A 25,348-nucleotide genomic window follows, 5' to 3' on the forward strand; every position below is an offset into this window, starting at 1 on the left:
GGATGCTGGATTAGCTTTTGCTTAAAGAATAATAGATAACACATATACAAACAAATCACATGTGAACAAAGTGTTAGTCCATATTTGAAAGATGGTTTTTAGTATGCAGTAGTCTCCCACTCCTGTAAGACTTCACTTTTTCTTGACAACAGACTCTCTAAGTGACTAAGTTCAGGCAGGTACCTAAGGACAGCTATTAAACATAGACCTAACACTGGGGTCTTTTGTTAGAAAACCAACAAAATGTGTTATTGTAATTTTAAAAGCATACACAGGCTTTTCCAAGAGTATTCTTTCAAAAACTGGACCTTGTTGTAGTGTCAAGTGGTTAATTTAATGTATACACATCACCCAGCAGTACAAGTTTTGAATTCTTTGAATGAGTCCAAACACATTTTTAAGTAATTTACTTTTAAGTATAAATCTTGATATGTTTTCATTTGTAAAAGAAAACAAAAAATACTTTTGAAGATCCTGATAAACTCCAGAGTTCCTGGGACACCTGCTGGTCCCAGTACTCCCCTCAGGACACAACACTTCAATATCCCAGGGCTCTTAGGCCAGGTTTAGCCTGGGCCACAGGCGTGGCCCCTCTGTTAGCCCAGTGCTCTAGGGCAGACTGATCTCCTCCCTGGCCCTCCCCTGATGTGAGCAGGCCCCAGCAGGAGCAGCAGAGCCCCGTGGAGCTGCCTCTGGTGCCCAGGGCTTCCAATGCCGAGCTGCTCCCAGCCTCCCCCTCTGAGGCAATCAGAGCCATCAGCGAGGCTGCCAGAGCTGCTAATTGCAAATATGGCACATCCTGCCTGCGAAACGCAGCGCACACAGACAGACACAACTTCTAAAATAGAGCCTCGGCTCGCTGTGGATACAGAAGCTCAAAGAGCTCATTTTCAATTTCAGATGAAAAAATGAGAGAAATGTCACTGTACTGCCTTGGATTAAAATATCTCCCATATTGCTGCTCTAAGCTGGTGCCTACTGCTCAGTAAGAGCAGTACAGTACTGAAAAAGCTCCTGAGACACCAGGCCAGCAAAAATCCCTGCTTCTCCTTTTCCTGAGAAATACCTTAAAAATATATTTACTGATAAGCATATTAATATTTATGTTGTTTGTTAATACACCCCCTCAAACTGCCACTCTGTAGGATGCTCTACCGAGGTGGAAACGGCCCCTGCTGAAGAAATTCCATGTGAAACCATTTTTTTTCTTTTCTGAGACATTAAACACATACATACAACTTCCACCACCCCTTTGCAGTTCACTGGCAGAACATTGCAGTGCCTGTCCCACGTCACTGCAATGGTGGTGCCCTCCCAGAGCCCCTTGGGACAGAGCCCCCAGGGGTTGTTCCAGCACAGAAGGATCCCCAGGGCTGTTTCCTGGGAACCCCACGGATGGCAGCTGGACACGCACCAAGTCCTGGCAGGAGGTCTGACACCCCCCAGGACACTCTCCTGTGACACTCGAGGGCTGCTCAGCTGAGCCCTGCTCTGTCACAGACGTGTTGGACTTGTGACAAATGCCACCTCCTCAGCTCCAGCGGCCACAGCTCAGCAGCCAGAGAAGAGGCAGGATTTTATGCTGAGAGAATGAAGCACTGCTCTGCTGAGGCTGCCCCGGCCCCTCCAGTACCACCAGCACCAATGTGGTTCCAATTAAGGACTTCCAGCCACGCCACAGCTTCAATCCCCACCGTACAAAGTCAGAACCTCGGCAGGAAGTCTTAACCCTGCAAATGTCTCAGCTAGTGGGACCTCAGCTAATGGAAGGCAAGGAAGCAGGAAGAGTGCAGTATTGCTGAAAACCAGCCATTTATTAACATCTCCAAATGCAGCAGAGGAGATATGGCTCAAGATACATGGATCAGCTTTGGATGCTAGGGCTCATCTTTTCAATTCTGAAGTGACAAACATTACATGGAACAGCAATACAGCACATAAAATAATTACAGGGACTGCATAAATAACCTCAATAAAATGTAATTATGGTAAAGAGCATAAATATTTCCAATAAAATCTACCAGAGAGATTCTATTCTTCCATCCTCACTCATCAATGTGACTGAATAGGAAACACACCTAGAAGTAAATGCCCCAAGTTCATGTCAGGCTTCATAAATTGTTTTTATCACCATTTCTCTTGACCACGAGTTAATCATAGGCCATTATTTAAGCAGACCTTTAGCATCCTGTGCAGGGGAAGGTGGTGTGTCCCCCCTTCCCCACCCAGGGCACACTGAAACTGTCCCTCCTCACTGCCACTCAGGTCCCGAGACGTGGAACACTCCAGCAGTTTTTAATATTTGATCAGGGTAGATTTGTACTTGCAAGACTTCCAAGTGAAGTTCAGCAAGATGCATCCCTTGTATAAAGGGCAGAACCACTCGGCACAACCTTTAATCCTTCTGGGAGCCCTGGCAGATTAAAGACTGCCCTTCAGAGCAGGCCTTCCCCACTGCTCGACACTTCATCAGTCCTGGGGCTTCTTACAGCCACAACTACTAATTACTCAAAGTTGTTTGCTGGCAGCCAATAGCCATTAAGTGCAAAATTAAGAAGTATCAGTTTCTACCACATGTATTTACTGCTCAAACAAAGTGCCTGTGTGAGCCTTTTGGAACAAAGAGAGGGGTCATTACTCCTCTTGTGCTACGCTGGCTCCGAGGCAATCAGCCTTATTTATAATCAAATGAGTTATACAGGTAAATATCAAATCATTAAAGTAGCAATGCATAAGCATGAATATGGATTTTGGGGACATAATGGCTATATATTGCCCATTTATTACAGTTGCATTTTTACAATTTCTTTAATTCGTTTCCTTAGGCAAACTAGAGACCTCTTAATTATGCTCCCAAGAGGTGGGCAACTACTAATTGGAAGAGAAGCAGGTGAAATAGAGGGACATATCTTCTTAAGTGAAAAAAGCCCAGCCTTAAAAAACACTGCAATTCACCAGGAAAGTAATGTAAAGCCCAAGGACCTCCAAAAGGTTCCTATTTACAGCTATGCAGGGATTTCACCATTTTGCTTCATTGTTCCAGGAAAATGGATGAGAGCACATTTACCACATTCATGTCTCCTCTGCAAACATTGACTCAAGGGGCGGCTGTCTCCACACAACTTGACACTTCCCTCTCCAGGGCAGTCTCCTGATTTCTCTTCACATTCCTCATTGAAATGCAACAGAATTCCCAAAATTTATTGGGGTAATTGATGCAAATGAGAAAGTTGACTGCATAAACTGGAACAGTGCAGGGAATGCAGAGCTGTCACCAGGAGAGCAGCTCCAGTGAGCGCCCAGGTGTGCCAGGCTCAATGCAGTGCCCACCCAGAGCTCCCCAGGCAGGATTTTTTGTTTCCCAGCAGCAGGAGGACTCCAGCTCCACCTCCACCTACTCGAGGAGCACATTGACTACATGCAGATTCAGAAAACAGGAGAAAGGGGGCTAAAAAAACTCCTGGAGAAAGGGCAAACTGCCCCAACAGAAGTGCTTGTTCAGCAGCTGTGCCAGGGTGCTCTCAGAATTTATTCATGTTGGCTGCTAAGCTGTCTGTCTGATAGGAAAGACTGTTTTAATCACCCTGCAAAATGTACTGTTTCTTCTGGTGACAAAGCTCTGGGCTTCAGCACACACTCAGCTGTGTGCAGCTCAGCAAAGCCAGGCTTTTCTCAGGGCTCATTTTAAACACATTTAAACACTGAGAGCAAGAAGGAAGCAAACAGTCACAGTGGGAGTGGTTTCATGGAAACAAGAAATGAAGTGGGAAAAGTAGTGAGGAAAATTGATGCACTGCTTCCTTCACATCACCAAATGTTCAAATTCCCAATAAAATAGATGGACATGATCTGGCCAGTTCAAATGGCCGTGTGTGCCTGACCATCGATGCTTGGTGGCAGCACCTCCCTAACCAGGACTCCTGGCACCTGCTGCACGTGCTCTAAACAAACAAAACCCAACCAAACAACCCCAAACCAGCCACCAGCACAGCACCTGTGCTTCTGTACTTCCTCTCTTGATCTGCATTCAAAGGAACAAGCAACTGTGCATTAAGCCATGGTCTCTAGTGACAGTATTTTAGTCTCCTGCACCAGAAATGTTTCCCTGGGCTGAGGGAATACATTAAAGAGCAGTGCCCAATTAAAAGATACAAATAAAGGACAGCACTCTATGCCTTGCTTCCCCTCCTGCCCCTTGTCCTCAGCAACCTACATGACAGGGATGGGGTGACTGAAGTCATTGCAGCTCCATGGAGGATCCACCAGCAGCACTGAGTCAGCATCCCCACCACAGAGCAAGTGCATTGAGAGCAAACATCTGGGAGACACAGCCTCTCAGCATCTCCAGTTCTGAGGGAAGGTACATCAGTCAGGAATGCAGGGGAACAGAAATAGTAAGTTTAAGAAAACCCTTTCAAGAGGGAAATGGGAAGCAAAAGGCAAATAATCACAGTGGAATATACTTTTTTCAAGAAACTTTCAAAGATCTCGAGTGACACACTCTATCCATCCTTCTGTGGGTTTCAAAAGAGCAGGAGAAAATTCAAAACATCACAGCACAGTCAGTAAATGAGCACAGCCAACTGAATGAACAAGATATTCTGTATTCATAAGAACCGAAGAATTCTCATTGCTTCAAGTTTTGTTCCCATTTCAGCTCTCTAAAATTCTTATGTCATATTTGCAAAAGAAATAACCAGGCATTAATTAAAATTAAATGGAACTCTTCTATTTTAAATAATCTCAGGTCATTTCCCTTTAGAGGCAGACACCAGGATGCAGAAATACTGCCTTAGAGCAGGGAGCTGACTGCTCTGTCCTGCCAGGCAAAAATGACATCTCCAAGTTCACGTGGTTACAAAAGGGATGGTGGACTCTGTTTTGGGAAATATTTTATGGCTCATAAATTGTTGCTAAATTGACTTACTCAAACAATGACCGAGTGTGTAGCTGCCTCTCCAATTAAAGTTCCTGGCTGGGTAGGGAAATCAGCTGTTGCATTTGTGAGCTGCCACAGTTGTACGTTTTGAAATCGTTTTTTGCACACAGCCTGGCTCTCTCGTGCCATGGCTGGGTGTTGGCCACCAAAGAATCCCCTGGGTGATGCTCAGGGACTCCTGCTCAGTGACTCCTGGCTTTCTCTCCTGCCCCAGGCTTTGCTTTTTCACCCTCTGGGCGGGCCCCTGGCCCTGCCTTTGTCAGGAAGCCCATGAATAACCGAGCTGAGCCCTGGAGCAGCAGGTACCTGAGGGGAGCTGGGGCAGCCTCTCCAAGTGTTAATTACACGTGAGAAGCCCATTATCCAGGGACAGGCACCTGCTGGCACTGCAAATGACTGGGACCTGCCCTTCCTGTGCAGGGAGCCAGGGAAGGCTCATTTCCACAGGAGATAACTCTTCACATTCCTGACACAGGCACACACAACATTGAAATCAGCTGCACAGGAGCAAACTTCCCTTAAAGCTGCACAATTTGGTTTCCAGGCCTTCACTCAGTGCTGGTTATCCAGCTGGGCCCCCAGGAGCAGCTCCACCCTCACCCTAAGCCATGGTCTGTGGTCTGTGGTCACCCACACCCCTCCAGAACCCACCCAGGGGCTGCACACACAGAGGGGCCCTTACCAGCAGTAGTCCAGGAGATGTGGGGGCAGGACAGGAATGTAAACGTGCTGCCAGAACATGGGGTAGAGCATGGCTGCAGACCCATGGATGCAGGCAGTTAACTGAAAAACACAGAGAAACCAGAGTGGGTGAGACAAACCCTGAGCTTCAAATGCTGAACTTGGAGGCAAGAAAGTAAAGAATCAATTCTGCTTTCCTATCAATGCTTTATTAGCAAATACACAGCACTGCTTTCCTTCAGGAGTTAGATCACAGAATAGTACGAAATTTAACAGGAATACCTGTTTTAACATTTTGAGAAATTATCTGCATTTCTGTTTGTAGAGAGGAAGAACAAAATCCAAGCAAACAGCTATAATTTCTCCATAGGTTCAGTACATATGCTTTACAAAATAGCTAACAAACACAGCTTTGTTCAGTTACCTCTAAATCTTATTCAACTTAAAGATATAAGGATATTTAAAATCAAAATTCGAATTTGAGATCATGTATTGTGGCACAGAATTCATTCCACCATAAAAGCCTTTCTACCCAGGGTGGTTTCATTTTCTCCCTCTTACCTGGTACTAAATTCAAGCCCTAAGTCTGAAGTAACAGAAATGAACTGCAAACAGGTCCCTTCCACTTCTGTGTTACAAAGCCAAAAGCTGCAGACAAAGGCAGCAGCCCCTGAGCAGCCCCCCAGGCTGGCTGCACTCGGGGATGGGGGCTTTGGTTCCTTTCCAGGGACAAGGCCCTGGCAGTGCCAAGCACAGCCTGGGAGCAGAGAATGTTCCTGGGCTGGAACGGCGAGCGGCAACCGCTGGCTCCGGCCCAGCTCCTCCAACCTGCCTCACACTGCCACTCCAATCTGCCAGCAGTTTAGAGAGAAACTTGTGAGCTAAGAACACACAGTATGAATACCCCTCCCTCCCAAGAACCAGACGTGCTTTTATCTTGGACAGAGGCAAAAGGAAGAGAAATAGCAGAAAGAGAGGAAAAAAACCCAGCCCCGCTTGTGAACTGGCTCATTAAGAAAGGCACAGTGACAGGTAAGTAATTCCTCTTCCCAGGCTCTGTCACAAAGGGAGAGATTAAACCAACCAACCACACAACCTCTGAAATGCTTTGGGCAGCCCTTCTCTTCTTCCCTCCTCTCTGATCATTTACTGTTCTTTTCATTCTGTAGGTTGCTGAAATAAACACCTCTCCTTCATTTTATTCCATTACCAGACCTGGATGGAATTTTCCTTATTTTAGTAGTGAGGACACAGAACATGTGGCAGATAGAGAAGTTAAGATTTTACAAGTTCTCTGTGTTATTAAACTTTACAATACTTAAATGCTTTCAGTTAAATGTGGGATTGATTGTAAACATTATTAATAATTGTTATTAGGTGCCAGAGGCTATTATAATTCTCCTTTCACTTACTTTCAAAATGATATTGTGATAGTTATTCTGGGATTAAGTCTGAGGTCCTACTCCTCTCACTTCCCTGCCCTGTGCTGACAGACCATCGGTACAGGGTTTGTGGCTCCAGCCTTGCCACAGAGCAGCTTGAATCTCAAGCACCAAGCAGGTCTGGTACAGCCAGACACCAGTTCCAGCCCCAGGAAATGGAAATGGCAGCTGTACCTCAGCCAGGACTGCTCGAGTGCTCAGCCCACAGCACTAGAAACCAAAATAAGTTAAACCATCTTCAGCACTCACAAAGGAAAGCAATCAATAGCCATTTACAGAGCAAACACGACCACAGAGCATTTGCTTTCATAAAGAAAATCACAATCTTATTGACTGCTAAACCTTGAAATGCATAACACAAAACTTTGAACTGAATCAAGTCCTGTGCTTGTTTTGATCTCCAGCCATTTTTAGAAGAGAGTACTCTAGAATATTCAGCAGCTTTCATCTCTCAGACACTTGACGGAGCCTAAGGAGCATTAAGACTAAACCTTATCAAACACAACTGCAAAACTGTGCATTGTCAATGCACTTTAGCCCACTCCTCTGGTCCATCCAGGAGAGGTCACTGGAATATCCATTTGACAGTGTCATTTATCTTTTTTTTTTTTCCCTGTCAAGTAAATTCTGAATAAAGGATTTCACTATGGCACAAGTCTTTGAACATTCGTGTACCAAACAGCCACAAAAATGCCTGTACCCAAAAAATTCTTTTGAACATCAGGGGCCAACAGAGCCAAAATCCTCACAATAAGGCACAGAACTGAGCTGGGGCTGCATAACTGAGGTTGAAAGATAGACCTGGAGATAATCAGTTAATTTCCTACATATGGCTGTAATTAAAAGAAAATAAATACTGTGAGAAGAGGACATTCTTGTGCACTTTACTTACAGTGCTCAGCTTACTGCAGCAGATGAGGATGCGGCGCTCGTACAGCATACTGGCGTAGAGATGCAGCATGTTGTTGACATCAACTGCTACAAAATACTCTGTCAGATTTCTCTGGGGAGAGAGAAGAATCATTTTTGACTCATGATATTACAAAACCAAGTGTCCTTAACAAAAAGACCAAAAAACCAAACAAAAAAAGCCACCCCAAGCCAAAGAGATTTCATCGTTCTATTGTGCTACATCCAGTACGTGGCTTAACAAAAGAAAGCAGGATTTCATCTTATGGCAGGAGCTTTTCTAACTGCACTATCTCTCCCCTAAATTTTGGGAAGCTGGGTCTTGGAGTCATAAGAGTGATGATGTTTCCCACACAGCTTTCTGAATACATGATACTTCTCTGAGAAAAAAAACGTCCTGTCACTTTTATGGAGACTTCAAAGGTGCCTGATAAAGTACCAAAAACACACATCCCAAAACTAAAAGCAGCTCTCAGAGGCCAATTGTAGTACATCAAATTTGGTTGTGAGCTCAGCCTGTGCTAAAACAATTCTGACTATTGGGAACACATCTGGTCCTTTCACACACACAAACCCACCCCTCTGAACTGAACCCCTCACTTGGGGCACTCGGACATTCCTGGGTGGGAGACAGGAACTCTTCCCTGGGGAGGCTGAGGAAGGAGGAAGGGAATTCTCTCTGAACACTTCACTTCTTAAAACAGAGAAATTAAAGAAAAGGGGAGAGGTGGAGGAAAAGGTAATACCCAAAAATGCTGAATTAGGGAATTTGTTTCCAAATAGCTTCTTACAGACATGAAAGGGTTGCTATAGGATAAAGACAGCCTTATACAAAAAGCACATGTGAGAGAAAAATTAGATTAGTCATGAATTCAAGTGCAATCTTAATCATCCTTAAATAAAAAAGTGCAGAAAAGCAAAAAGCAAATATGATTTAGAAACTTAAAGAAGCTCAACAAAGCCTATTAGCACTTTTGACAGATCCAAGATACTTGGCCTGAGAAGTCTGCCAAGATGCTTCATACTGTGCAAAAATATGTTCCCCAGCTTGCCATCCAAACACAAAGAGCTGAAGGAAAATTAAGCATTGTATTTGGGAGACTTTGGTACCAGTATGTAGAGGGATAAAAACTGAGCTCATTATGGTTGGCTTCAAACATGTAAAATAAAACAATCATTCAGGTCTTTGTTACAGCAGAACTGGAGCCACAGACAGGTACAGTCAAAGGAGGAAAAAAAAAAGCCAACACATTTTGCCAAAAACCTATTAAACTATCATGTACTTTTTCTGTATTTCTCATCCCATCTGTGCTGATTAACATGATATTTTTGTCTAAACATAAGCTGTCTTCTCTAGGCTCTTCTTCCCCCTCTCACCCACCCTTCCACCACGCCAAAACAGCGCGTGACGACACAATTCCCGCTAATAGTGGGAATTAAAAGAATTTTTAAGGAGCCCTGAACTCCCTTGATGGGGCACAGCACAAGCAGCACACAGTCCCTGCACCCAGCCTGAGGATGCAGCCCTGCCCCACACGATCTGTTTGTGAGGCAGCAGCCTCCACTGCGAGAGGGAAAGAGACGTGGGACTCGATTTGCAATTGTTCTTTCATCGAGCTTATTGTGATGACATGACACACAAATGTACCTTCAGATGGAAGGATTTCTAAGGTTTCTGTCTTGTCTGCTCTCCGAGATTTGCCAAGGACACCTGGGAACCATGTGGGCTGCATGGAAATGTATTGGTACTGAGGAGATTCACGTGTTCCCTCGAAGTTGTATTTATAAGAAAGCTGTCAGCTCTGAAGCTGAAATTGGGACTTACACATGTATTTTGAAAGACATGTCTCGTAAGTGACAAAACCATGAATGAGTTAAATAAATACAAATGAAAGCGTTCCAGTTTGCAGGGTAATTGTTATGTATTTTGCTTCCTAGGATTTAAACCTTGCTTGGGGCAGTAAAAAGGGGGATTTTCAGAACAGGTATTCCCACTCTTCTCAAAATTCACCAAGAGTGCTACAAAGCTCCCTCACAGTCCTTTGAAAGTTTATTCCCAGATCAATCATCCATCTGATCATTTGCTATCTAATATCAATAAGCACACACTGACTACACTGACTTTTGAGATTAAAAATCACTTCTTCCACCATTGCCTGAAGAGGAAGATGGACTGAGTGATACAGAAATACACAGGACATCACCCCCAAGAAAATGCCATCATTTCAGCTGTTAACTTACCTGCTACTTCTGAAACACAACAGCTAGTACCAGGAATTTCAGTCTTGCACTGTATTTCCTGCAACCAGCCCCATTTATTTCTGAAGTCACTCTGCATTTACACATCCATCACATAACTGACATCTCCTGAAGCAGGGAATGAGCTGCTGGTACAGAAAAGTGCCCATGCTAAATGGCTCTGTGACTCACTAAACACATTGATCTGACACAAAGTCAGGTAATTCCAAGAGGTTTGTTAACATTCCCAACAGAGCTCTCTGCAGCTCTCCACTCATCATCACATCCAACTTCAAAGTTTGGCACCACTAAAACTTTTGCTAATATGTGTTTTAAATGCAATTCCTGGTAAGATGTGTGGAATGTTTAATAAATCAGGTCAATTGATTAAAATACAGCAGACTATGCCCATTTAATCTCCTTGTATTATTCCCTAATATGCTCCACTTCCACAGGAAAGTTGCTTTAACAGGTAGATAAAAACCTCCTAAGAAATTACACAACCCTAGGATAGCGGGAGGTGTTGCTGCCCATGGCATGGGGTGGCCCTGGATGGGCTTTAAGGTCCCTTCCAACCAAATCACTCTGGGATTTTATGATTCTATGTATTAGGACAAGATTTGATGGCTGGTTTAGACTCAGGAATTGATTCCTGAATTACACCCAGCATATCATATTTGCACAAAAATAAAGCACCTCAGAAGAAAGAGCACATCTATTAAATTTCCTGTCAGAATATGTGTCAGTATGAAGAGTCTGCAACACAGAAAAAGCAGCAACAGTGTTTTGAAAGGCAAACAAAAAGCCCCGAATGCTATCTGCTATACAAATCACCCACAAATGAGATGGAATGTCTTGATGATTCCCTTTTTCCTTTCATGCCATCAGCTGAAGGATGTGATGCTGAGACCGACCGCAAAATGCTCAGGAGGAAAACGGAGATGTCAGGCACAGGAGTTTGGCTGAGACAGAGCAGGAGCACATTAAAGAGTAGTTAAGAGAAGCAAATGCCAGCATTGTCTCCCCACAGACTCATCATCTGGCTGGAAAGCTGAGCCAGCCTGGAACACACACGACTGTGTGAGGCTTAAGAAGTCTCCCAAAAAGTGGCTCTGCAGGGCCCAGGTGTGCTGGCATTCCCAGGAGCCATCCAGCAAGCAGAGCACTTCCCCTGCTCTCTCAGGTCATTCTTCCAGAGGGCTGGAAGAGAAGGGTGAGCAGAGCTGTGTTTTACCCACACCAACCTGCCCATCAGTACCTTCTCCTTCACACACTTCAGCTTCTAACCACACATGCAGATTGTCAGCTCCTGAATGCTCAGTATTTTACAGAATTAAACCTACCCCAATCAGAGCAACATTTGTCATCTATGTAGCTGCTGACATTACATGGAAACAATGAAGTGTAGGGTCCTCCCAAATACTCACATTTTCAGGTATACTGGGAAGCTCTCTGGTGTCAGGCACAGTAAAGTAAGAGTGCTACAAAAAGAGCAAATATTGATTATTTCAATAATGTTGAAAGCAATGTAAATCTATTGCTTGGTATTGGTATCAGCAGGAACAGCAATTGCTCAGCTAAGTAAAAATGACAGAACCTTCATTACCAACTACCAGCCTGAGCTCTCTGTCCTGGATTCCACAGGCTGGGTTCCCAGATCACAGGGGCAACAGGAAATGCAGTAAGACAGAAAGTATCAAATGCTCCTGGAAAGCTGTACTGCAGGCTCACAGTGGCTGTGACAGATCCAGGGAGCTCCAGGCAGGCTGTAACTCCAGCCATCCTCCCCCAGCCCACGGCAGGATGGACCTCAAGAAGCAGCAGCAGCAGCAGGCAGGGCCTCCTGTGACTCACAGCACCACTGGGAGAGGCTCATCCCAGCCAAGGGGGAATTGTGGAAATGTACTGGGAAATGCCTCCTAAGGTTCAATGCCTGCTTACCTGAGAAATACTGAAAACTTCTAGTTCGCTTTTATACACCCTACAAGCACATTTTGCAAGACTATATTGCCCTCATATTTTCATAATCCATGACATTGTTCAGTATTTTTAACATTCCAGGAGCCCAGGTTCAGTGCAGCTCCCAGTCTGAGCACAGATGATTTGCATGGTCCTTGGTCAGGCCTTTGGAAAGGAGAGAAGGGGACTTGCATACAATTCAAATAATTTTTACCATTTTCACAATTTGTCTTAGGGCTACTTATTAATTACTGGCTGAAGCCTTAAAGGCTGTTCCATCCTTGGCAAAGCTCCACAATTGGCACAATTCTCTTGCACACAAATCCCAGCCATCTCAGTGCTTCCTGATCAGGCTGTAACCTGAAATAGCAGGCAGGGACCACAGCTCCACTGAATGGAGACACTAAATGAGAAACACAAGTTTTGCTTTCTGATGCTTCACTGCTTTGGTTTGGTTTGGTTTGGTTTGGTTTGGTTTGGTTGCAAAGGTGCAATGCCAAGGCAGAGGAACAGCACTCAGAGCTGCACCACACACAGGAACCTTGCTCTGACCCTGCAATGGGCTCACAAACAGCCAAAATCAAATCAGAAAGACACGGTCCCTGGGCTGCTTTCTTCTATCCTTTCTTGCTCCATTGCCCATGAAATGTCTGAGACAAGGGGAGACAGGCAGCATTCCTTGGAACCACTGGTATGAAAAACTGGAATATCCCCACTGCCCTGGCCTTGGGAGACAGCTCATCCCCAAACAGAAATGCTGCTCCTCAGGAGGGGCCTTGGAGGGGCTGGGGACGTGTCCAGGGCCAGCTGGGACCAGCAGGGCCACACAGCCCTGGGGGGAGCAAGGGGCACGAGCTGCTTCGTGCCAGAAAGTGCTTTAGGAGGAGTAAAGGAAATGCAAGAGAGACTTCCCAGGAGGGCCCACGTGAACTCTCAGCTGGCAGCAGCAGCAAGGAGCATCTGCAGTGCTCAGCACAGCCTGCAGCACAAGGCTGTGCTGCTAAAATGAAGACCAAATCCCCAAAAGATTAAATTCAAAATACAATCCTATCAATAAAATCCCACATCTATACTGTCAGTGTGCTTTGCTTAATTTTCTCACAAAATATAAAAATTAAATACATTCTTTGTTGTGTGAGGCTTTTTGAGGCAGGGGGAAGGAAGAGAAGGAGCCAGAAAGTGTGGGAGCAGTTAACAGTCCCTGTGACAGGTAAGGGCCTGTTTGCTTCCCAGCCTGCTCCCCCTTCAAACTCCCAGGGCCAGGAGCCGTGCAGAAGTGTGGGCAGTAAATGTCCAATAAATGTCCTGTTGGTGCTCCTGACCTCCTGCAGGTCACCCAGGACACGGTGAGACCTTCCCAGGGGAATACACACAGCCTTCCTCCAGTCCACTGCCTTTCAGAGACATCTGAGGTTAGGGAGAGGGAAGCAGAGGGCCCCAGCTGTGAAAAGGGAATTTCACAGGCAAACAACACCTGTGTACAAGCTCCAGGAGAGAGGATTGCTTCTGACATTCCTCTGGTACGGCATGGAATGAATATTAAACACCTGAGTTTACATCTCCCCCACACTTACCACTCCAAGATGAACAGAGGTTCCTGGCTCAGGGATGGTGAGTTTATGAAATGTTTCTAGGAGCTCACTCCTCTGACTATCCTGAAATGAGAATAAACCAGGAATACTGAGCAAACACTGCTGCACCAGGTAAACCCTGAGGCAGAGGGGCAGGGTAGGCCAGAGGGGTGGGGAAACACTTTGCATTTGCAAGATCAGTTCTACTTTTACTGCCCATGCCAAAGCTGGCTCAGACAGCTGGCAGAGACTGATGGGACCCTGCAATTTGGGAGCTGCAGAGTTACAGGAACTGTGCTGAACACAGCTCAGGGAGTCAGCAGAGCCAGCATGGGTCACTGCAGGCACTTGGGTCGGATCCACAGCCACACTCTTGCTCTTTATCTTTTTCAAAAAGAAAATTAAATGTGTATTTATTTTTCAGAGGCACTTGCCAAGCTGAATATGATCTTCTGTATCACTGCATCATACAGATTAATAATTCACATGGTCATCTCTGATAGAAGCACTTCTTCAAACAGCTTCTTTCATCCTCTCACCCTCATTCATTTGATATTGGGATAGGAAAAGGAGAGTCAGTATTTAGAATAATACCTGTCCTTTTGCTGAATAATCTGCCAAGACATTGAGCAGTTTATAAAAGACTTCAAACCACGGGAGGTAACTGGAACAAAAAAGAAAAATGAAAAAAAAGAGTTATTTTGGTTTGAATCCTAATACAAGTGGACTTTGAAAATTGAATCATCAGTATCTCAGTTTTTAATTGTTTGAAAACCTCATTCCATCACTGTATTTGGCCTGGCCCTTGTTTCAAACAGAAACTTCACCTCCAGTACATGCAGACGACTTCCAAAAGAGAGGAAGAAACAAAATCAAAAGGGGAACGTGCAGAAAACTCACATCTTTTTCATTTACTTTACATCTGCACACCACAAAGTACGACAGTGAGGGTGTTCCTTTTCCCTGCAGCTTTGGTAGGATTCTGTGCCCTGTTTTCATGGCACAGTTCTGTATTTCAGTCCCGTTCCCAACACCAGTCAGGGATTTCCCTCGGCTGCAGCGAATGCAAAGCCAGCCAGAGATGCACTCCCTGATGCTCTTTAATCACAGCTGCTTTCTGAAGCAAATGGATTCTATTTTGATATAGTTAGACAGGATTTAAAGTTTTTATAAAATATGACTACATCCTGACAGCTGTAAGGAATGGAGTGCCCCGTGGTCCCTGGCTGAGCAGCTCTGGTGATAAATGAGGTGAGAAGCTCTCTATGAGACAGACAAAGTGACTGGCACTCCATCATTAGCGTTTGTTTGAAGCCTGCAAATGCTACTGTAAAATGTAAGTAGCTTATCAAAATATACTGATAAGCAACTTAACTTTTCATGTTATATGACAGTATTATCGTTTAAATTAATATGCTCTAAACATCTTTACCAAGTGTGTATTGGAATGGAGCAGAAAGACAGACAATTACCACTTTAAACAGCATTTAACTTTGACACTATATTGTAAACAATCCAGAAGGATTAGGTAGAAGATAAGTTTCTTTCTTTCTGTTTAGTTAAATAAACTTCAGCAGAGTTAAAAGCCATTACAAGAGTAACAAGAAATCCTCTCCAAACATATCTGCTAAGTAGAGATTAAGAACCTGGTAAACAAATCCGTGCAAGGCATCTATCAAAAGAGTTTGAGAAGACAGAAAAGCAGGAAGGCAGAAAGCTCCCTGGCAGTGGGAAACCAAAGCTGCTTCCACAGAGGCACCATTAAAAGTTCCACCTAATCGCCCAGGGACTTGGCCAGAAAAATACATTTACAGAGTCAAAATGAGAGTCCTTAAAACCACTGCTGTGCTCCAATGTCTGTGTGTCCTGTCTTGGAAAAGAGGAAAACAAAAGCACATTCCCCCAGGCCTCCCCCTCCCCAGGGCAGCTGGAGCAGGGACCGAGGGGGCAACGCTGAGCCCCCAGACAGGGCCAGGTCCTGGGTGTCCTTCAGAGCTTCCCCCTGCCCTGCCCTGCCCTGCCCTGCCAGGGCCTGTGCCCACTGCTGAGCCCCTGTGCCCACTGCTGAGCCCTGCCAGGGCCTGTGCCCACTGCTGAGCCCCTGTGCCCACTGCTGAGCCCTGCCAGGGTCTGTGCCCACTGCTGAGCCCTGCCAGGGCCTGTGCCCACTGCTGAGCCCTGCCTGTGCCCACTGCTGAGCCCCTGTGCCCACTGCTGAGCCCTGCCTGTGCCCACTGCTGAGCCCCTGTGCCCACTGCTGAGCCCTGCCTGTGCCCACTGCTGAGCCCCTGTGCCCACTGCTGAGCCCTGCCAGGGCCCGTGCCCACTGCTGAGCCCCCTGCAGCCCCAGGGCTTCCTGCATTGCCAGCACACAGCCAGCATGGCACAGCTGCAGGCTCCAGCCATGAGAACACCCCAGCCCAAAGCAAGTTCACATTTTTCCAGGGCCCTAGGAAGGAGCCTCTGTGATTGCAATAGGAACAGCCCAGATACATCTCACATTCACACCATGTCAGAACACCAGCAACACCCCCACAGAAGCAGACACAGCCCCACTTCTGCTGCCTTTGTGACTCCCTGGCTTTCCCTTCTCTTCCCCAGTATCCTCTGATGAACCTATTGTCCTTTTTTTAACATTCCCTCCTCCTTGTTTCCAAATGATGGGTTAGCATCTCATCATAACTGCTTCTTGTTCTATTCTGAGAATAACTTCCCATTTTGAGGACAGTGTCCCAGTTTGGAATCTGAGGAAATGAGCTGGTATTTGAAGCAGAACTCATCCCTCCACAACACATGGGGACCTCTGTGGCTCTTGCTCAAGAGAGGGGCAAGACAAACAAAGACAAACCCACCACAAAATTGTGCAAATTATGCAGACAATCTCACTTCAGTTTTCACCCCCCTCCATTGTCACTACCCAATTCAGGATCTCTCTCATCCCAAAATTTCTGGATACATTAGAAAACTAATTTATCCTGCCATCTTCAACACTCTTACTTCATCACTTAATCCATGTGTTGACTACTCAAGAATAAACCAGTTCTGCTTTTATTAGACCAAACTGTGACCAGTTAAAGTTGAAAAAAAATGTAAAAAATCCCCTAAGAAATAACAATTATCTGAATTTGTTTCTAGATGTCTGCCAAAAGGAAAGAGGAAAAAAATGTGGATTTTTTCTTACAGAAAGCAAATCCTCAAGGCAGCCTTTAAACTCCCCTCCAAAGAAACACAGGCAGAGTTTATAACCTAAAATTTTCTGTACCTTAAGTAGCACAACTGGTAGCACTACTGAAGATTTATGGCTTATGACTTGCTCATATTTAATTTGTAACCAAACACTTCCCCTTCCTCTTAGCTCCCTCAGAAGTTTTGATGAACTCTTGTTTTCACAGGTCAGAGGTTAAGCAAAGGAAGGGAAGCTCTGCAGTGAGATTGCCCAGAGCCACGGAGCCGCCCCTCAGGGCTCCAGCCCCAGGGCAGCCCAGCCCCTGCAGGGCAGTGTCTGAGCACAGAAAACAAAAACAAAGGGGCAATCTCAATGTCAGCTCTTCCTTAGCTTCTGGCTTGCTCGTAGAAAGGTAAATCTGCAGGGAAGCCAACCTAAAAAAGGAGAGACTTTCCAGTGTTATTTGTAGCAGGCAACCAGGAAGGAGGATGCAATAGCAGGACAGCCAACGTGGGAGTGCTGAACTCATCAGACCCAACTTCCAGGGAGCACTCCAGGGCTTGGGAACCTTGTCAGCAGAGCCTCTCCATGCTCCAGTGCAGCAGCAGCAAACCCTAGTGGCAAGGGGGGCCTTTTCAAATGATTTATGAAGATTTGCCAATTACCATAGCAACTGTTTATAAAAGTAATGTTGAACACTGCCAGCTCCAGCTTTCCATTTACTGGTGTGCTGACACCATGAAAAAGCAGAGCCCACACTGGTGGAAGGGCACCTGTGGCACCCTGGCTCTCCCTGGAGCTGTGGAGTCCCACCTTGGCTCACACTCCTGGGGCACCAGAGCAGCTCCTGGGCCGTGCACAGGCTGAGCTGCACCAGGCACAGCTCCTGTTTGACATCAGTGTGACTCACTAACCAGTCTGACAGCAACACATATCTGCAGCATCTCCTCCTAGACTGAGTTGCAAGCACACAGAACTTTTACTCCTTCCATTCACACAGATCAGAAGTGGAATTTTTAACACGTATTTATTTATAACACATGCTATATATATTTTGATAACAGCATAACCAACTGCCATCTCCCTTGCAAAACAGAACAGTCATTTCCATTTTGCAGATGGGCACACTTCTCTGTGGTGACAGGCTTACAAAATCTGTCTGTATTAGCCAGGATTGGTTTCATGGAGTTCCCAAATCTTGACCTTTTTGCTCAGCACAATAATCTGCAGTGAGCTAGAACACAGAATACAATCCTGACCCCAGTTATTACATGAACTACAGACACACCATCACAAACTTCACTGACAAAAGTGTAAGGATGAGGAAACTCAGGCCAAATGCATCTTCTGCCAGCACTACTCCTGCATGTGCCACTAGAACACCCAGTGCCTCAGCTCATGGACTCTGAAGAACAGATAATAACAAACAATAACTCCCTGCCTTGTGCCCAGCCCTTGGCTGTGACAGTGATGTCACCTGGAGCCCAGCAGGGTGACACTGCAGCAGGAGTGACCTGTGCCACAGGGGCACTGCTCCTCTCCCTGTCCCCTCCACACCATCACTGCAACCAACAGCAGAACTCCAGCACAGGTAGGACAGAGCTGAAAATCCCAAGGAAGATTCAGCAGATTGAAAAAACAGATTATTATTGTTATTATTATTATTATTATTATTACTATTACTATTATTACTATTATTGCCATTTTTCATTTCCATGTATGAAGCCAGTGAAGGTTCCTGGTGAAGCAGAACACATTTTCTGACTCACAGTGCCTGTCAATTCCTGCAGGACAAACGACAGAGCCTCAGCAGGAGCTCAGAAGGATCTTTGTGGATAATCCCAACACTGTGCTTGAAAAAATGCAAGGATGGAAAACATATCAAAAGTTACTCCAGTCTCCTGGTGACTTGTTATCTTAGGACTTCTTGCATTTAAAGATAAAACTCTGCAATTTAAACTTAAACCTAATATTGCTTCTTTCCATCCTCCTGTACCTGGCAGCTAATGATTCTCCCCCCAGCCAGCATTATTCCTAATCATGGAATCACATTCTATTTTAGGTTAGTAATGGCTCTAATGATGAACTAAGTTATGTTTGCCAAGCCACAACGCTCTTCAGGGCTTCTATGCAAACATGATTTTAAATAGCAAAACCACACAATCCAAACATCTTTTCCTTCCCTTCATTATAAGTATTTTAATTCTTCTAAATTTTTCTAATTTAGAAGAATTCTTCTAACTCTAATTCTTCTTCCCTTTTTAATTCTTTCTAAATTTCACCTTAATTTTTTACAGTTAAGATGAAGTAAAATTACATTAATCTACAGAATTTTAAAACTAATCCCATTTCTCTGCTCAGCAGAGGGATGACTCTCCACATGCTATTATTTTCCTTGCAGGAATACACTATTAAATTCTTTTCCCCACCTTCCTCTCCTTCTGTCACCCAGTGTTTGCAGCATCTTTACAAAATGCATTTGAAAGAACCAAGGCATCTCTAGGCTCATCTGGGAATTTCTGTGGGCTGAATTCTCAGTTCATCTGCTTCTGTGTTCCAGCGTCTTCCCTGCACCTCATGGGCCCCAGTGCCTCGTTATTCTCTGCTCTAGACTGGGTCTATTGACACCTTCTCACACTCAGGAGTTAAGCACAGACACCCCAAATCTCCATAGCAACCCCTGCTCATGTGGATGAATTACCTTCCCTTCCAGGGGCAGCCAACAGCCTCTTTGAACATCAGCTTTTCACTGGTTTGTTTGTTTGTTTGTTTAGGTCTCCTGTCCCACTGCAGGTGCCCCTGCCAGTGCATGAAGCCAGCTGCACCCTTGCCTCTCCTTGCTCCCATGGGATGTCTTTTCTTCCTGCATTTCCCCCAGTTTTTTAACAAACTTCCCTTGATTATTACCCATGAGTGATCATTCCATGATTCAGTTTAAAGTTATGCAGCTCGAGCATGACTCATGTACATATTTTAGAAGTACTAAATCCCACAGAACTGGATCTCATCTTATGGAGCATCTCAATAAATAATTCTCAACAGCAAGTGCTTACTTTGCTTAGTTCAAGACCAACACAGAAACTTCAAGCATGTTTGAGAGCAAAGGACTGAAGGAGTGACAGGAAATAAAGGTACATAAGAAAAACATTTGTTTGCCTTTACAGCACACCCTGACAATTATGTCTGTATGTTTTCCTTAAACCCACGGGCAAAACCCACCCAGAAAGCCACTGGGTGAGAAGATGGGCACGCTGAAGGGCCTGGCACTTTATAGTGAGATATATGAAATGCAACAAGATATCCTTGGAGTGAAAAACAACAGTTATGTTCCCTTCAACACCAACAGGAACACACTGACCAATGGCTCTACCTAGCCAGGGTAAAATGCTCTAAATAACAATTATGGAGAGGGTAAAGAACAGCCTTAAACTGAGAAGAGTTACAGATTATACTGCTTCTGAATTATCTGGACTTTAAAAAATTGATTATGAAGGAGTTAGAGCAGTTTGGTACACAAAGCTTGATTTTAAAAAGCAGGATGCACTAGACAGCATGAGAGCCTCAAGATCCCCACCAAAGTGACAATACAGAGAGAGGATTCCAAAGGCTTAGCTTGTCAAGGAATCTCTTCTCAAACCACGTTTAAAAGCATACATGAAAGTGCTGGAAGAGAGAATTCTAGATGTGGCAGACAATCAGAGATCCCACTAGGTTTGAGACATCTGGCATCAGTTGAAATCCATCACATTTCATTTGGGGATCAAAGCCTGCTGTTAAGTCTATCACAGGTTGAAATAGTAGATCCTGAACAGCCTTTTCATCCCAATGCAAATTAACCCTTTTTCCTTGACCAGAGAAACAGCTCCTTTTCATTACTGACTCCAATCATATGTGCTTGTCAAGCTATGCCCTCTAGTACTAAGTTTCAGTTGAAATTTCAGTAGCATGATGAACTTTTTATTATAAATCCAAAGCGCTCCCTCCCAGTGACCAAGCCCCGTGCTCTGGCACGTGCTGCAGCGAGCTCCAAACCACTCTGGGACGGAGTTTGTGGCACCATCTGTAACGCAGATCAGCTCCTGAAGGAAGAAAAATGTTGCATATAGGGAACACCTTATAAAATAAGGGCCTTGTTACCCTGGTAAAACCATGGCTCAGGCCTGCTACTTTGGCTAGGTGGAAGAGGGCTATGGGAAAGTGACTCAGCTGAATTAGAGGCAGAAATACAAGTTCTGTACCCATTACATGTCCATACCATGGTGTACGGTGGTTGGTTGAATTATGTTTGTTATTTAAAACTATGCAATTGATAAAGGCCTAACTGCTTTAAAAGGCCTGGTTTTAGCAATAAAGCATCTCTTCTTTGCACCTGCCTGGGGACTCTGCACCACTTTGCCTCATACAGAAGAATTTTACACACCTCTGCTCAAGAGCCCCACTGCACAGCAGCCAGCTGTGCTTGGCTGCTAAAGGGATTTGCCAAATATTGAACAGTCAAAGCTGAGCATCAGGTGTGTACCTGTGATAGCTGTGAGTTCTGAGACACAACAGTGAATCCTTGCATTTTGGCAAATCAGCTACAGAGGACATTGGGGTAGGAATGAAGGTATTTCAGTAACAGAGCAGAAATCAATTATGTGCACCTCCCTTCTCCAAATCACTCATGTTCCCTACTGGCAAGAAACAAAGTTAAGTGAAGCAAGAGGTTTTACAGCTCCCTTCACAGGGAGGGAGCTTCATCACAGGGAAGAAATATTCACATGCTCAGAGGGAGCACACACAGCTCCTAATAATAAGCAAAGTTGGTAGGAAGTCATAAAAGTTAAACCACAAGCAGAGCTGAAAGAGCCAAGTGAAAAATTCATGATTATGTCGGCGCTGTGGTACTTGCAACTGATAATTTGAGAATGCAAGGAACTGGGCTAGGCATGTAAAAATCACCTCACTTACAGCAAACTTGCAGAGCAAGATGTCAATAGGAAGGCTACAAAGATCAAGTCCAAGTCTGATATTTGAGTGCAGGTTGTTTATGACCACCCTGTACGATGGTTTAGGATTCACAGCAAACATTCAGATGTAAAAATAAACACATAAAATTATAGCACTTGATCTTCACCTACAGAAATACCACTGATGAACCTATCCACAGAATACCTGAAAATGTATGACACATTAATTAACAGAAAAGTCTTTCTGGCCCATTTCCTGCCCAGCAAGCCCAATTTTTATTTAGGAGACTTCTTGTCTAACCATCAGCCTAAGCAAATGATAGAACCAGGAAACTGCCCACAATTATTTTCTCTGAATATTCAAACAATAATAAATTCTAAAACACACTGAGGAGTTAGTGCAGGTAATGCTCAGTGTGCAGGAAGATCTGTCCCTTATCATGTTCATAAACAGCCAGGGTTACAAATGAGGGGTTTTATTTGGGCTCCCTGCATAGCCCAGGGAACTCTGCCTCTAGGAAGGCACACAAAGCCTCTCTCCCATGATTACAGTGCCTGGATCAGGGCTCCCCTTGGAACAACATGCACGAGTTACTCAAGCAGCTTCTCTCGGCAGTTCCACCTCTAGATCAGCCCCAGCGTCTCCAATTACCTCTGCATAACCCGAGGGCTCTGCCACAGCTCCAGTTTTGAAGGAGGAAGTTGCCATGTAATCTCTTTGGGAATGTTGTACACATCTGTCAGCAGGGACAGGATGCTCCTGCTCCTGACAGATGCATTTGTAAGCCTTCAGACAGCAACCCAAAAGTGATCCATTTGTGCAAGAGACGATCTATCCATCTTGTACTTTAACCACTTCCTCCCTGCTTTTTGATGCCAGGGAGGGGGTTTTCCCCAAGGTGATGCACTAATTCAGTTTGTATTAACTCTAAAGATGAAGTTTCCAAGCCAGTCAGCCAGGGCCAAAGGTAATAAAAAGTGACACAATTTAATTACTTCTGTTACAGTTGTTCAGCAACGAAAGAAGGCGTGACATGAAGGCCTAATTAATTAAGTAAAATTGGTTTCTGGTCAGAAGGCAAGACCAGTGAAGTAGTTGGACTGAATGCAGTACTATCAGCTTTATCCAATTCCACCAGTAGTGATACATTACTAACACTTGGCATCTTTGTTGTGATCCTTCTCATTGATATTTTACAGCTGCAGCTGGAAGCTCAGAACATCCCCGACAGTGCAAGGCCCCAAACCTGTTGCTGCATGTCCTGGAGTGTTTCCAAACTGCTGTTCTTGCCCTGCCTGCCCCAGGCCTGCTCCAGGGTCCCCCTCTCCCCTGGCCCAGGGCCCCAGGGCAGGGTTTGGCCCTGGCAGTGTGTGCAGCGTGAGGAAGCTGAGGCTGTGGGAGCTGCACCCCCGGCTCAGGACCAACAGACAGCAAGGAGAGGCAAGAATGGAACACACTCCCCGTTTCACTGGAGTGCACATTTGTGTGGGACAGGGCTGGAGCTCGAGAGCCCCAGGGCCTCTCCTCTGCAGCAGCACTGTGGAAGGAGCCCCTGGCCGCAGCACCCAGCGCTGCAGGTTCTAGAGTGAGGTTTGGAAGCATTTGCACAATTACGCTGCTCATAATTCAAACTCTGTTTTGTGTCTGTCGTTATAGGTCATTGTTGGCCAGATGGAAAATATTAAGGAAAAAGCATTGCAACTAAATCAATGGGTTGCAGAGTGCTGCCAAAAGGCCCCAGGCTAACTACAAGCAGATTTGCAGGCAGGCTCTGCTCGGCACAAGGCGGGATCTGGCACATCCTCTGCCCTGCCGAACAGCAGGAGGGCACGGGGCCAGCTGAGAGCAGCTACTGTGCCAAACAGACTGTGCAGGCCTTGCTGCTTGAATGCTTCCACAGAAAGGCAGAATCCATGGGCTCCCTGTAAACAACTCCCTGTACTTCTGGCTGCTACCAACCCACAAGTGGGATAACTTCATCCCACTACAACATTAATGCAATGCACAGCTCAGCCTCAGCACCAGAATCAACATGGAAATAAATGAGCACCAGTGGTAAAGGACAACTGCTCAACTTTCAACTAAGAATAATGATGTGGATATGCACATGCATAGTGAAACTCAAAATCAGCATCTTTACTCCAATGCCAAGCACTGTATGGGCATTCTTTGCAACCCATGATTTACAAGCAGAGAGAGACTAAAGTTTGCCTATTGAAAACCTGACTTTTAATATTTATTTCCAATATCAGTACTTCCCAGGTCATATAATTTCTTTTTTGTACAGCTTATGGCTGCTCCTACCAATGAGCAGTCTGGTTTATCTAGACTGCTAGTTCAGTGGGAAAAAGCATCTTCCTAATATCACCCAAATAACCTCTTATGGACTCAGCATCTGAGTGCAGCCAGCCATGCCTGCAGATATAACTTCAAACTCCCTAGATGGACATAAATAATTTCTGTTTCTAGTGGACAGTAAGAGAAAAAAAATATTGAAAAATTATAGAAATTATAGAGGGAAGCTTCTGGTTAAAACATCATCACCAGCTGATCACACAGAGCAAAGCTTCTTCAGCAAGGACTTCAAATCCCCTACTCCAGCCATAAGGCATTATTAGCTTATTTAAATTACCATTACCTTATTTAAAGATACTTGAGCAAGAGAAGATACTAGGCCTTACAGGCTTTCTGGAAGAAGTCTTTACAAAATGGTTAATGGCAGAGATGAAAATGGAGGACAACAAATGTGCAGATGTAATACAAAATTCTATTCTTCTTTTCCTGGAACAGTAGTTTCAAACAGCTCATCTCTATCTTGTAAAACTTTTAAGGACAATAGTGGAAAACCACAGGAAGTTTGGAAAAGCTACACTGGAGACAGTGTATCAGGAAGAAGAAACACAAAGCAGATAGCCAAATTTAATTGATGTCAAGCTCCCTCTTCACTAGGTTCATCACTTTTCCATATATATTCTGACAAGCAACTGAAAATAAGAGCCAGTGTCTGTTTAAGCGAATCAACAGGGGTAAAAACCCTAAACTTTTGAGATGTAAACTGTTTTATAAACATGTCAAGTTAAGGCAGAATGCCTGCAGCACCCGGAGCCCCTCCGGCCCTGCACACGCCCTCGGGGCGTTCGCACATTTTCTGAGCCACTTCAGCTCAATTTCCTGTCACCCAGCACAGAAAGTTGCCCTGCTTTGCTGCAGTTCCAGCTTGTAAGAAACTCCAGTTTCTGTGAAAGAAGGTCAGGCTGCAGCTCGAGTCCTGCCTGCCCTCTCCTCTGCTCTCTGAAAGGCCCGTGCAAAGGAACTGAGCAATCTCTGCTCTGCAGCTCTCACTGACAGACAGTGCAAGTGCTGAAGCCACTGATAAAAAAATAATAATGAAAAAAATCTATGAAGGCATCAGAGACTCAACAGCAACATTTTCATTAGGTACAATTCTGTAGCAGTTTTGAATCAGAGATCCAATTGCCCATGATTTATACAT

The 25,348-nt window shown here is 44.9% G+C and overlaps 1 protein-coding gene across 4 annotated transcripts in view; it reads right to left on the reverse strand.

Annotated features, from left to right (window-relative positions):
* The window catches only part of DENND1A (DENN domain containing 1A), a 150,820-nt gene that overhangs the window by 71,226 nt on the left and 54,246 nt on the right, over positions 1 to 25,348 (reverse strand). For all 4 annotated transcript variants that reach the window (XM_071454131.1, XM_071454130.1, XM_071454134.1 and 1 more), the window contains exons 6-10: positions 14,334 to 14,403; positions 13,743 to 13,823; positions 11,637 to 11,690; positions 7,955 to 8,065; positions 5,622 to 5,722 (exon numbers count right to left, since the gene is read on the reverse strand). In XM_071454131.1, coding sequence (XP_071310232.1) covers positions 5,622 to 5,722; positions 7,955 to 8,065; positions 11,637 to 11,690; positions 13,743 to 13,823; positions 14,334 to 14,403 — 417 coding nt within the window. The remainder of the gene's footprint in view (positions 1 to 5,621; positions 5,723 to 7,954; positions 8,066 to 11,636; positions 11,691 to 13,742; positions 13,824 to 14,333; positions 14,404 to 25,348) is intronic.

Source organism: Agelaius tricolor, unplaced genomic scaffold (assembly GCF_023055355.1).
Source record: "Agelaius tricolor isolate 1412-34295 unplaced genomic scaffold, bAgeTri1.0.p SCAF_38, whole genome shotgun sequence".
NCBI lineage: Eukaryota > Metazoa > Chordata > Aves > Passeriformes > Icteridae > Agelaius > Agelaius tricolor.